The 14,885-nt window shown below is 42.3% G+C and overlaps 1 protein-coding gene across 1 annotated transcript; it reads right to left on the reverse strand.

Moving 5' to 3' along the window:
- Window positions 1-5,947: 5,947 nt before the first annotated feature.
- LOC310956579 (N-acetylaspartate synthetase-like) lies at window positions 5,948-8,816 on the reverse strand (the record flags this gene model as incomplete). The annotated part of the gene is made up of 3 exons (XM_083926857.1): window positions 5,948-6,342; window positions 8,129-8,293; window positions 8,609-8,816. The coding sequence occupies 3 exons, from the start codon at window positions 8,814-8,816 to the stop codon at window positions 5,948-5,950; spliced, it is 768 nt and encodes a 255-aa protein (XP_083782983.1).
- Between the last annotated feature and the right edge of the window lie 6,069 nt (window positions 8,817-14,885).

The raw sequence follows: 14,885 nt of genomic DNA on the forward strand, positions 1-14,885 counted from the left end.
ATTTACCTTGTGTAAACACTTAGTATAGTGTCATCCATCTCAGCTAAGAAACCAGAAGTTATAACGGAGCAGTCCGATGTGTGTAAAGGTCTGTGTGGTTAAAGAGCAGCTGCCTAGTGTCTTTTTCAGGCAATGAAGGTAAAAATGATTGCTACTTCTCCAGCTGAAACAGCACTGTGTAGGTGAGTCTGACTATGCAAGACGATGGTGCTTCATTCACTAGGCCAAACAACATTGATCATCTGCCTCCATCCTGTTAACAAAGCTGTGAACGGTGAGCATAATTAATCTGGGGCTGTTGTTTTGTTTTTTACATATTATAATGAATATAATGTAATGAATTCATTAGTGTAATCAGTCTGTAATTCTCCTTCGTCTCCTCTAAGGTCAAAAGGGCATTAAAGATCACAGAAAGTGGCGCACTTTGAGTTGGTGTGATCTACACAGATCAACTATTTGTCTATTACACAACATGAACCACATGTTGACATGAACGGATATGAGGAAATACAGATTTCACAAAACACAAAGATGCTGAGCATGCAGTTTTCATGCTGTGGATGTCTGAGTCAGGTCAATTTCTCAAGTTTTGTTCCAGCATGTATTTTCCACGAAACCTGCACTGGGCTAATAAATCCATTTTGTGTATATTCTGTTTAACCTAAATACCGATTTGTGATGACAGGCTTCTCTGCTTTCCTCATAGGCACTGGATAAGAGCCAGTTTTTAAAAAAGCATCTGTCCTACAGTGGTTGGGGTTTTGAAAAGTAGAGCCATTTATAATGTGGGACATTGTCTCAATATGTGGGAAGCAGGACAAGGGATAAAAATGCTGCACAGTCCTGTATAAAGTTGGACAACCAGTCACCCTACATACAACCTCAGTTACCAATATATGTATATTTTTAAAAGCTCATTATGAATCTCACTCTTATGCAAGCTGCAGCTAACATTTCAAACACTAATGGGTACATAGCTTGTAAGCAACTCTGCTTAGTCAGGTTCCTGTGTTAATATCACACGCTGTAGATGATACAGCCAATCAGCATTCTCTTTACGACACAAATTGTAATTAATTAATTTATAATTACAATACTGATTAGGTCAAAACCCTGATAAACACATGACTCCTATTCCTGTGAAACAGAAGTCACATATCTAAGACATGGTGTGTGTGCACACAGAAGGGATTGTAGCCTTTACATAAAGGATGGTTCTGGTAATTCTTGTAGGAGACACAGAGACATTGTGCTTCCTTGCATAAGCCTGATTCACTGTATATCCTTTAGCTCCTTTGTTGTCCTATTCTGTGATAAGTATAACTAAAGTTATTGCCCTGTTTGTATGTCACTGAGCAATCCTGTGATATGTTTTGAGTAATTTTACTGCCTTACCTTGTATATCATCCAGCTGAATGCTGACTGTGTCTTATGTTTTTCCTTTCTGTATTTAAAGTGAACTGCCCTCAGCTCTAGGTCTGTCTCTCTACCAGCTTATGTGGTGTATGTACTGTAGTTAACCTTCTTCTGCAGAAAAATACTTAATAAAACCACGGGGAAAATCAAACCCTGTTTGGTATCTAATCTTCGTTGACGGACTTCTTCCATTAGAATTGGCACCCTAGATGGGACCTTGAGATAGTGAGAGGCGCATGCGGGATAGGACCAATGGCGAAATCTGTGCACAGTGGAGCGAAGCTCCTACCTCATCCTCACAACAAATTCAGCCGAGACGTGGGGTCTAACGTCCGACAAACGATGTGCCCTCACTGCCAAGGTCCAGGAATCTGTGGGAAGGTCTCTCCCCCGTGAGTTTTCTTTTTCTCTTTTTTGCACCAGAAGACGGGGGTTTGAGTCCCTTATGGTTAAAGTCATACATACATATAAACACCTGACAAAACCCTAAACAACAAGGCATGTTTATGGGGGAAATTATACTTACAGGGGAATGAGGTAGTACAAGTGTATGTGTGTGAGTTTGTTTGACCTGTTTGTCAGTGTCACGGCACACACATCTGTCCTTTATGGCCGTGAGTAATTGAGAGGGCGTTCGAGGACAGGTGTGGAGAGAGTTGCAGAAAAGAGTGACCCTGGGTACCTCGAGGAAAGAAGATTGCCGTGTTCCCTTTCTTTTGTGCGATTACGTTTTGTGTAAGTTTTGTCTGTGTGCTACAGGTCACAAATGAACTGTCAAATGGAGTCCGAACGTAACAGAGTCTCGGACCGCTGGGAGCGAGCTGACCAAGTGACGGGCGTCAAAGGAGGCCGACGAAGAAGCAGGTGAGCCCACACACTTCACCCCCTAGCCTGGTAGCCAAATCGTTCCCCTCTGAAACGTATGAACGGGCAGCCAAGCCTCGAAAGTCCTAGAACCGAGTGTATGCCCATTTGGAAATAGTAATATACCCGGGGTTGTGTTGGCCGTTTGATAGTCAGTCTACCAGTTGTGGTACCTGATTGACCTGTAGCGTCTCCCAGAGGGCCACAGGTCAAATGGGGTGAGCTGGGTGTGAGGGATGACCTTGGCTTTTCTGAGGCAGCAGGATGTGGACATCTGTTCGAGGGTGGGCAGAGGGCAGCCGATGATCTTTTTGGCAATGTTTATGACCCTCTGCGCCGCCTTCCTGTCTTCAGCTGTGGAGCCAGCTTACCACGCCCTCAGGCTGTATGTCAGTACGATCTCCACTGACCAGTGATAGGTCAGCAGCAGCTTCTTGTCCAGCTTGTTGTAGATACATGTATGTATCTGTAGGTACTCTACTGATACACCAAACTGTAAATTTGAGATGAACCCCTACGTTGCAGGTCATGATCGAAAGCATTTCCCTGTGCTCTGTATGTTCGGGATGTTGTTGTGGTCCACATTCAGTCCTTCTCACAGTGTGTTCTTTTGCATATTCATGTGTTTCTTTTTCTAGCTGCAGGCAAAAAAATTCCCAAGGTACAAAAAGTATGAACCAAATTTAGCTGAACTGAATAGTAAAATGCTAGTTGTAATGAGTCATAGCTGAGAGCAGATATATGGTGGTAGGAATATTAATTTCCTTATGTATTTAAATGATTAATACATTGTACCTCAATACAATATAAGCTACGGTGCTTAACAAGACAGACATCTGTGAGTACACTTTTCTACAGCTGCTGAGGGTGTTGCTGCTGAGGAAGTCAACTGAAAAGAAGCTAAGAGGAAGTAAGAGTCCTGACAGAGCTGCGACTGCTACACCCTTTTATTATCTCATACTTAGTGTTTTCAAGATTAGTTAATATCTGGAAAAGAGCCTTGAGAAAAAACACAAAGAGATAACCACATTATGCATAGGTATTTGGCATGAAACATTTAAACGCACATATTTGATCTTAAATTGTTCGAATGCACAATATGCATTTAAGCGTTTACCAATACTTTGCAAAAATCACACACACAAACCTGTCCCACTGGTGGGGAGGAGCACATGGCTCTATGCGGTGGAGTCAAGGTGCAGCTGGGAATGGGTGGCTTACGTGTGTCATTAATTTGTTAAAAAGTGGATTAAATATGAAGTTTTCATTAATTAAAGTTTGTATCTCTGCAGAAGAAAAGTTATTTCCTACAGTACTTGCTGCTCTTCAGCATTACTTATTAGGTATTTCCGTTTCTTGTTCTTTCTTTTATGAGTTTGACAGCCGCTTTTTGTTTTGTGGTTAGCACACGGCACTGAAGTATGTTGCCCTGATATGGGTTTATTGGGGCATTTCCCTATGATTATTCCAAACTGCCTGGCACGCATATTAAATGTGATTCATCAATGTACTCAAGAGGGTAAGAACAGATTGGCTGTCAACTTAAATTCATGAATCCCATTTGAATGTTACACTGGTCGCTAAAAGAGTAAAGGCTTCAAATAGAAAGCCTGCAGCGCTTTTTGAATATGAGCGAAGTCATTCAAATGAGAGATTCATTTTCAAATTAGTCACTCCTTTAGGGGGCACGACATCAATTTTAAGCATGAAGGGCTAACGGGTGATGTATGGACCCAATTGCAGCACAAAACAAGAGAGATAGTTCAAAAGTTTACTGAAGCTCAGGCAGACAGGCAAACAGTACAACAACACAGTGGCAGGTGGCTTGGTCAAGGCAGGCAGAAGTTTGGTGCCAGGGAGACGACAGCACAGGCAGACAATCCGATGAGGAGCAGTCACCAGGAACCATATAACCAGGCAAGGAGAGACTGAAATCTTGGTCAGGGAGAGAAGGCTGAGCCAATTACCAGGAGACAGACAAAGCAGAGGAATCTGTAAAAGGCAAGGTCGGTTCCGGGAAGCCGCTGGAGAGTCTTGCATGATGAGGGGCAGCTGTGTGCACAGGTGAGTAGAGTGAGACTGATGAGGTGGGCGTGGCTGGCAGGCTGAATGGGGCAGAGGCGGGATGAATGGAAGTACTAGGAGCAGATGGCTGAACTGTGACAGAAGGTTACTCATCATGAGTGCAGTGCTGCTCAGCCTGTGAAAACAGTTATATAACATCTTCTGTAGTTCTGGAGGGAGCCTTTCAAAATTTGGCTTGGCCTTGTAAAATGAACAGAACGCCAGTGTTGCTGTTGAAACACAAGGTTTGAAGAAAGCAGTTATTTAGGAGGCGGATGGGTTTAATGAAATATTGAGATTGAGTTGCATTATGGAAAATCAATTACTTTTGGAGTTAGTTCAGAATATCTTGGCCTCTGCTGCTTTGATTTTGTACTATTTTAATCTGTCTCCTGTGAGTCCCCTAACTTTATATAAATACAATGTTTTATCCCGCCTTTACTTAGTCAGGTAATCTATTGAGATCAAGATCTCTTTACCCACTTCACAGCAGACACAAAGAAAAAAAAACCCTAACCACACATAGTAAAAGCAAACAGGGTCTGAGTCAATCACAGATATCATTAAATACATGCTGAACAGCAGCCAAAGACATACACTGTATATTTCAGCCCTGTCTCATATAAATCACATGACTATGCTGCCACAAAACAGAACTATCTAACTAACGTATCACAAATACGTTTCTAATCAAAGTGTGTCTGTGCTGGGAGGAAGTTGGGAAGGATGGTTAACCAAACACAGGACTTTCACCCAGGAGACAGCTGTTCATGTTCCATGGGAAACAAAAAGTCAACGCTGACTTGTTTATGTCACATATGTAACGTAAATACATACATAACTCGATTTACTTAACAAACTTACTTATTTTAACTTCTTCTTCTTTGTCTAAACCTAACTAATTAGTTTTGTTTCCATTCACATGTTTAAACCGGTTGCTGGGAATTTATTTCTCTCTAATTACAATTGAGAATGCAGTTTTATGTATGGGAATGTAACTTTAAGGAGATAGGGTTGTATATACATATAGAATATTTATTGTGTCAAGCATATCGGGTCATAAAGGCATTTCAAATGGAATCAAATACATTTAAAAGGTACTGAAATATAATGTACTGCTTCTTAAACACACATGGGACTTCTATCAGCACATAGCATTTCAAATGCTAAAGCACCACAAACTCCAACAAGTCCTCATAACTTAACAACAAAACAGGAGGTATTTTGCCTGATGCTCTGATGTAGCAAGCTGATATCTATTGTCAGTGCCCTCAGAATCTACATAAAATAGGATTTTTACGCTTCTGATCTGGTAACTCTACAAAAACGGTTTGGTTAAGTTTTAGTAACTAAATCTACATGGTTAAATGTGAAAAAAATGTCGTTATGGTTCAAAGAAAGTACAATTGACTGGTGTAGAAGACAGACACTTTCAAGACACTTTCTTATTATCAAAGAGAGCCAGGCTGAACTCCGCCTCCACAGGTTCAGTGTTGCTATAAGATTAAGATAAGCGTTTGTACAGGCGACTGGTGCTGTAATTTTATTGGTGCATTAAGTCTTGAAGATTCACTTCAGTTTAGTCTTCTGCACTTCTACTAAGTCAGTGTTGTCCATCTGAAGTGATCCTGCTATTTTGCACATTGAAGCTGTAGTGATGATGGCGGACCCTGTAGAAAACTTGTTCCAGTAAGGACCGTCTCGCACCAGGTGTGACATACCCATTAGTGACCCCCACACAGCGGAAGCCCAGACGCTGGTAGAGTTTGTGGGCCGCGGGCATGTATGATGTGGTTCCCAAGACAACAGAGGAGTATCTGCGAGTTACTGCAAACTCCAGAACCTTTCGTCCCAGCGCCACACCGACTCCACACCGTCGACAGCTCCGGTCAACAGTCATCCGTCGCAACTCGACAGCACCTCCTGATATCTGCTGGCCGACTGCTGCTACGACACCCACCACTTTTCCCTGCAGCTCTGCTACCCACATACAGGAGTCTGAGGTGGAGGGCAAGGACACAAAGTAAACATGATGAATAAAGAATGTGAAAATAAAGTGGGGAAAAAGTTTAAAACACAATTCATTCAAGTATTTGCCTGATCTTAATACTCTTTTCAGAAAGGGTTTACTGTAAGTCCCTCAGTCCTGACTTTATTATTTTATTTCTTAGCCTAAAGGAAAGCCTGGCACATACTCCTACAATGATCTGTACTATGTGTCCACATTATCAGACCTCTGCTTTGTAGCCTCTCCATAGAGAAGTTTTGTACAGTGCTGTGCACAGACTTTTTGAAGGGCAAGGGCGAAAAGGAAAAAAAGGGCCCATATAGTGCATCCTCATCACTGAAGAGGGCATTTTACCACGCATTTTGGCTCCCAAGAGGGCACTTGCATGCGTATTATGGTGGAGTTGCCTTAAGTGACAAGATAGTTTGCTCTTCGATCAAATGTACCAACACATGTTCAGGAACACATTGTGTTAACTATGTTACTCCAGCTAAGTAAATAGCTGTACTTGCACCATGACTTGCAATGTAGCGTACTATCGACAGCACATACACTAGATGCTACCGAGAGGATTCGGGCCGTTTTACAGTCTATGGGCATGGTACTGTGTTATATCTGTTTAAATAATATATCATAAATACTGGCTGCCTGCCCTTGACTCCCGGATTCTCGTCTAGAGACTGACCTCCCACCTTCAACCCTTCCCGTTACAAAATTATGAAAAATGACTCCTGGTCCTAGGAAATAATCTCAACATTGAGTCCCACTCCTGTTTATTTAGTAATGTGTTCTCTAAGCCTAGCTCCCGGGCGGTGGTGCTAATGTGGCTAATTCAGTAAACATCACCCAGGTGGACGTATCTCCCTCCCCCAAACGTGACATCATTGCCCTTTTTTGGTAAGAGGAAATGAGGTTGAGTCAACGTCTGACAATATGGTGACTCCCAGAGACAAATACGATTGGATCAAGTTGAGAGAATGGACCTCGACATGGAGGCTATGTCTATTTTTTATAAAGTCTATGGTCCAGATAGGAGAGGAATCAATTATATAATAGGAAGATGTGATTTTTTCTATCTTTGAGACTTAAGTTAAAGAGATACTTTTCCGATGTGAATCCAGGTCTGTGTCATGGCAATGAGGGCAATGTGTTCAGATGAACGGTGTTTGGCCTGCAGAACAGAACACTTGAGATCAAGATCAGATCGCCAATGCTTCTTTCCATGGTCGCTCCCGCCACAAAGATAGGCCAAACACTGTTCATCTCAACACAATGCCCATATTTCCACAACACAGACCTGGAATCAAGTAAGAAATTAAAGTATCCCTTTAAAATAGGACAATCACTGAGGATGTTTTTTATCATAACCAGGCCCCAGGTTTTCATTAATATATCAAGACGTTGTCAATAAACCAAACCAAAGGAAATAAAATGACAATCCTTTATATATGGAGCTCAAAGGTTGTCTGGTCCAATTTAACAGCCAGTATGGACAAAGTAAATCTACACTGTGTTTAGTTTTTGCACCTTTGTGAAAGACTTTTGACTAAGAAACACTTCCATCTTCTCATATTAATAATTAACAAAAAGAAAAAAATCTGCTGCAGAAATCCTTTTCCCTAAAGTCTTTATTTGATAAAATGTAAATTGTAAGAATTTCACTTTACTCAGTTCTACTATATGCACCATCACTGCATGTCAGAAATAGTAAGAGCACATCATTCATCAGCACATATAGGTGAAAGTTAAATTATGCAATATACACACAATATATACCTGGTGATTTCATGTAAAACCCTTCGATGTCTCCCATGTCTGTGTTCATGGCGTTCTCCAGGTAACCATGGATTACACGTCTGCTGTAGAAGCAGCGCCCACACAGCACAAATGCAGGGAGGAGTCCTATCACCCACCAACAAATGGTAGTGACATAACATACAACTGTCAGGGCAGAGATATGGACAATATGTATAAATGTGACATACCATAAAGTTTAAGCATTTTTTACTTTCTCCATGGTTACGGAACATATATCTAGTTTACAGAGGGGTTTTCAAGCATTACATCATAAATTCCATTAAAATAAAAATAAAAAACAAGAATTAACAGCCAGAAAAAAGCATGTTTTTGTAACAAAAACAATCTCACAGAAAACTGTCTCCAGAGTCCTAGTCAAAGGGCTTGAAATTACAGGACAACCTAACTTTGTTTTCCAAACTGCAGAAGTAATATCAGTCATTTATGCAGTAATGTTACCTGTCATAGCAGTATAGAGCAGGAGACTCTCAGGATGATGTCTTAAGCCTCTAAAGGCGGTGTCAGTTACCATCTCCATCAGCCCTTCATAAAAGATTCGCTGTACCTCTGGTTTGTCTGCCAGCTCATACTCACGGACAACTATAGTTTGTGATTTGGGTCCCTTGAGATGATTTTGGTCCTTCTTTCTCCTTGTTTTTTCCTCCATATCAAACTTTTCAAAAATTATTTGATTTTGATGCAGAGGACGCAGGTGCTGAGGTCCAACTTGCTTGTTCGTGTGTTGAGCACAAATCAAGCAATAGTTTTTAGAGCTCAATGAGGGCCCCTGTCATAGATAAGAACCCTGACACTACTGGGGATGGCCACTCACACCCTTCTTATCAGCTTCCATATGTGAACAGAAGAGAAGGTCTCAGTGAAAGAGAACTGCCCCAATTTTACACATCAAAGTCTGTTTAAAGGTCTTGTGGAATACTACTAAAACTAACAATTCAGAAATTTTGGGTGTGTAGTTAGAAAGAAGTCAACTTAGCAAACAAATTATGAACGAATTGTCAGCGGTGGAGTTGTATTGTGGGTAATGTAAGCACATATGTGGTAAGATGGCCAAGACAACTTGTTTTGTTTTTCCGGTTAGCAACTTCTACTTCTTCTATTCTGTTTACTGACAGCTAGTTTATTCGCTGTAAACCTGTTGACGAAAACACAGCCAATTTGAATTACTTTTTCGCAACATTTCCCTTGATGCAGGAGCTGGAGGTGTGGGGAAGTGGTTAGTCTTGAGGGAAACAATGTCCCTTCTGCTAACTTCAAATTTTTCTTATAAGAGTGGGTAAAAATATCGATTCGGCAATGCATTGCAATTATTTCCCCTGCAATTAAATTAATTGATTCAGAGGATTGCTGAATCAACTTAAGCCCCTGGCTAGTGGGGGCGCTGTGGGCGACACCCTCGTGTGATTTGCGCTGTACGGACGGGGGTTACACTAGACCAAACCATAACAATATGGAGACTGGATTGGGTAGCAGCAGCGTTTAACCACTGCTTCAAACCTGAAAGCAGAAGTGTGGATTCATTTTGTATTCCCATGTAAACCTGGAACACAGGAAAGAGATTAAAGTAAGGTGGTTCTGAAATATTGTAGCAACACAACAAACCTGCCAAACCAAGAATCGGTGGCTGCGGCCGTACAGTGTCGTTGAAAACGAGTACGCACCATGTACTAGTATTCTTGAGCTGATGTTTTATTACTCAAAGTGCTTTCACTCACCTTTGAAAGCGATACTGAGAAAAAGAAATGAATTGCCCAAGCAAATTTAAATGAATTACTTTTGATGTTGAGTAATAAGTAATGTTTCAAAGCTAATATGTATTGTGTAAGTGATCACATCTTTCACTTAGTCTCACTGTTTCTATTATTTAATGAATGTTTTTTTGTATTTAGTTTGTATTTAAAGGTTGAATATGGAGAATGAGAAGAACACCACCATCTAGTGTTTCAATATTGTAGTTGCAACAACAACAAAAATGAAAATTAAAGTTAGCTTATCGATCAAGGAGAAACTTAGCCATTTTCGTGTGCGTTTTAATGCCGTTGAACTCCTTTATCTCAGTCCATGGAGTGAATGCTTGGCCTTTATTGACTCTGGTTTTTGCCCGTCTTCAGTCACTCAGCTGCTGGGACAAATAACATCCCTTTCACTGAGCCTCCGAAGCAGCTGCAGGATTGGCAAACTCCATTTTACCCAGTGCCATCCTACTGTAGCTATGCCGCTGAACAAGAGACAACCCTGGCAACCTGCAATGCCGGCCGCTACTGTCTCGTACAATGTAAACAGAATATGACAGAAAGTCATTGTCAAAACCGTCAAAAAAATGTAAATATTATTTCAGACGTTATATATTTTTTTTATGGAAAAGCAATACTTTCCTTCTGTACCCCTCAAAACGCTCAATGGTTGTATTATTTTTAATAATATATATAGCTTTTAATGATGAAGATTCTACATATTCCTTTAACTTTTCTCCAAAGTAGTGTCCCACACTGTTTAGTGCAAAGCCGCTATGGTTTTAGAGCAGTAAAAATAGAAGTATATTCACTCTATCTACAGAAGAAAATGCAGATTAGTACATAGGCGACTACTGTATAACTTGCCCAATACTGATTGTGAGCCACTTTAACATACAGACTGAGAAACTTATGCAATAATGCCTTCATTATCTCACCTGAACCTCAACAAATGGTTCAGGGGAATTCTTAATCCACCACTAAACTGTAAAAGCTTAAAGAATTACACAGGCAAATAATAGAAGCAGGCTTTGAAGAACTTACCCAAACACCAACCCCTTTCCTGTTGGCTCGAGGCTTAAGACTGAGCCACAAAAGAAACAGTTTATCCATGAGCTCTACAATGGGATATATATGTCATGAAATAAATTTCATATAATTTCCACAGAATGAGAACAGACCACGGCCCAGCGGTGAGGGCAGAAGGAGATGGGCTGGGAGGAGGCAAAGAAACGGGGAGTAATTCAGTTCTAGTCTGAGAAATCTCAAAGGCCTGTTGAGATCAAAAAGAATCAGCGTACATCAGACAAGACCAAGCATGCCAAATGTGACATGAGGGTGGGATCAGTTGGGTTCTATATTTAACATTGGATGACGCCTTTTGGTTGTGAAGCATGTGAAATGATGCTGACACAAATGTTGAAGAGGAGGAAGAATGAAAGCCTGAAACGAGAGTTAGAGACAATAACTGGAAGGGCCATCAAATGTTTTCATGGATCATTACCTTAATCTCTAGCTGTGAAAGGCTAGGAAAAAGTTACAAGACCCCTTACTATCACTTTTACATACAAATGAGAAACATACAGCACATCTGCTTTGACAGACTTGTGCATCTGCACCCAACAAAAAAAAGCAAAAATAATAAACATGAAGCTACATCGGTAATGTCAATGTAATGTCAAACTAAATCTCACTAACGAGGCAAACCTTAAATAGCTTTTTAAATTTTCCCTCAAAAATACAGAACCACAAGTACAAGTACACCCACACACGTTCTCGCCATTTCCATCTCTCATTCTCTTTTGCACATACTACAGTATGAGCACATGCTGTCTCCCACTCACTAACACTCACTTTTCCTATAGTTTGATTAGAGCCACCTCTGTCATTGTTATTCTAATTTATTTAAAGTTCAGTTCACCAAAGATTCGCAACGCAACAAGTTGAAACTTGCAACTACTTGCAACTACTTGCAACGTGCAGGACATTCTGAAACATGCCCGTTCAGACCAATACGACAAGACGAGGCTGTGTATCATCTCCATAGCAACACTTCTCTGTATGTGGAAAGACATCAGGGCATTGACAGACTATAAAACGAACACCCTACTGCCCAGTGATGACACTGAAATGTCCTCAACAACTTCTTTGGTCGCTTTGACACCCACAGGGCAGAGTCTGCCCCACCCATCATCCGTTCAGCTGGAGAAGCAACGCTGGTGCTACATCCACACCAGGTGAGAACCACTCTGAAGATCAACCCACATAAAGCAGCAGGCCCAGATGGAGTGGCAGGCAGGTTGCTGAACACATGTGCGGAGCAGCTCACAGAGGTGTTCACCAACCTATTCAACCTCTCACTGCAACAGGCCTCTGTTCCCACGTGTCTCAAATCTTCCACCATTTGGTCGGATGAAAATATTCAAAAACAGTCGACAAGACGCACAAAAACTCACAAGTACCCTAAAGTCCGGGTCGCGGTCCGGGAGGACAGTGTGAGTAGGCTCTTGTCCCCCCTCCCTCTCCCCCCCGCGCCCCAGCCCCGTTTGTACTCACACTGCCAGGGCCGGCCAATGCTTCTTGCTGTCCATACACCATCACGCCGTAACACGTCACACGCATTGATCGCGTGTGTGGCTTTGTTTACAAATCTTTCCGTAGACCTCTGAGTTTTTGTGCGTCTTGTCGACTGTTTTTGAATATTTTCATCCGACCAAATCTGCAGTAAACACTCCACCTCCGCACCACACCAACGTGAACCTTTCACCTCCATTGTTGTTGTTGTTAAATGTCCGCGCATGGTCCGTCCTTCTATTTACATGTCCGAACAGGCGGACATAACGCTACCGCCGTAGGGCTCGTGCTCGTGCTCGTACACGTGCGCACGCTCGTGCTCGTACATGTGCAAACGGCTCCGCTAAAGCCCACCTCTTTCAAGCTGGCCGCAGTTGTGCGCGAAGCGGGTGCACTCACACTGCTTAAAGGTACTAGGCTTTAGCTGAAAAGACGGTTTTGGCCCCGGCCAGAAGGACAGTGTGAGTAGGCCCTAAGTGTTCCAGGGCTGTGTGGAGAGCTATTGTAATGGCCTCCTCTGTGAAGCTGTTTGCTCTGTGTGCAAACCAGGTCTGGTGGAATGATGGCTTTGTTGTGAGAGAGCACCAACTTTGTAAAAAGCACTTCATGGCAATGGTAGCACTTCATGACGGTAATCATTTAAGCAGTTCACAGAGGACTTTTTGGGGACTTGAATGATGGTGGAAGATTTGAGACACGTGGGAACAGAGGCCTGTTGCAGTGAGAGGTTGAATAGGTTGGTGAACACCTCTGTGAGTAGGACAGTGTGAGTAGGCTCTTAAAGACACCAAACAGGTATGTGAGGATGTGGACTTGGACTTCAGCTCTGCATTTAATACAGTAATTCCACACAAACTGGTAGACAAACTGAACACTCTGGGCCTGGGTTCTGTGCTGTGCTCATGGATCATGAGCTTTTTCAGAGACAGACCACAACACTTGAGAACAGGCAACCGAACCTCCTCCACACTCATCCTGAACACAGGAACCCCGCAGGGTTGTGTGCTGAGCCCAGTTCTTTTTACACTATACACCAGTGACTGTACCCCCATCCAAAATACAAACTCCATAATAAGTTTTGCAGATGACACAACGGTGGTTCGGACTGATTTCAGACAATGAGGAAACAGCATACAGGCATGAGGTGAAATATTTGACTGAGTGGTGTTGGGACAACAACCTTGTCCTTCCTCTGAGTCAACATATCAGACAAGCTGGTCTGGACCTCCAATTCAATTCAATTCAATTAATTTTAATTACAGTGCCAAATCATAACAAAAGTTATCTCAGGACACTTTACAGAGTAGTTAAAGACCACACACTGGACTAGGTGGAGAGATTATATCTCCACACTGGCCTGGGAACGCCTCGGGATCCCCCAGTTAGAGCTGGTTAATGTGGCCCGGGAAAGGGAAGTTTGGGGTCCCCTGCTAAAGCTGCTGCCCCCGCGACCCGACCCCGGATAAGCAGTTGAAGATGAGATGAGTTGATGAGATAGACCCAACAATTCTCCCATTGAGTACGGTGGCAACAAAAACCTTCCTTGTGTGGCCATCTGTCTTGACCGGTTGGGGAGGAAGAAAAGAAGAGAGAAAGAGAGAAAAGACGGACAGATGGACAGAGAGAGAGACAAAGACAGACAGACAGACAGAGACACACTTCCAGAGATGCAAGCAACCACAAAAGTAACAGTGACTATAGTGATAGCTAAAGTAAGGTGAATATGACTTACATGTTATGGCAGTTAATACAGCGAACAGCAAGAAAGGCACAGCCAGGGTGACAGAACATGACAATGACAATTTATGGTGGTAAATATGAAGTTGACTTAGTAACATGCATTGATGAGACATGAATGATACAGACAGACCCATGTGTTGTCCACATATCTGAACCAATGTGAATGAACCAATCCGAACCAACGACATGTGGACGACACATGGGTTCAAAGCAAATCCAAAGAGGTGCAAACTTTTACCGAACATATAAACTCAGTGGAGAGAACCATCAAGTTCACCAGAAAAGAAGTTAAGGACAACAGTTTGTCCTTCTTAGACTGTGATGTGCATATGGAGAATCACGGGAGCCTCCACATTGGGGTATACAGAAAACCCACTCACACAGATCAATATCTAGTGTTTGACTCCCACCAGCTCAGAGGCCCATGGGGAACGCAAGCACCTGTGAGGCACCTTACAACTTGTGGTCACCCCAGCTGGACCTTTGTGAAAGCGGCAGCTCCTTCCAGAAAGAAAACCACCAGACTGACGTATCAGAGAAACTCAGGAGGATCTTCAACAAACACTGCATCCCTGTGTATTTCAAACCCAGTAACACACTCAGACAAAGACTAGTACATCCCAAGGACAGAACACCACACACCCACAAAAGCAATCTGGTGTATGCTGTCC

The sequence above is a fragment of the Echiichthys vipera genome, assembly GCF_963691815.1.
Source record: "Echiichthys vipera genome assembly, chromosome: 2".
NCBI lineage: Eukaryota > Metazoa > Chordata > Actinopteri > Perciformes > Trachinidae > Echiichthys > Echiichthys vipera.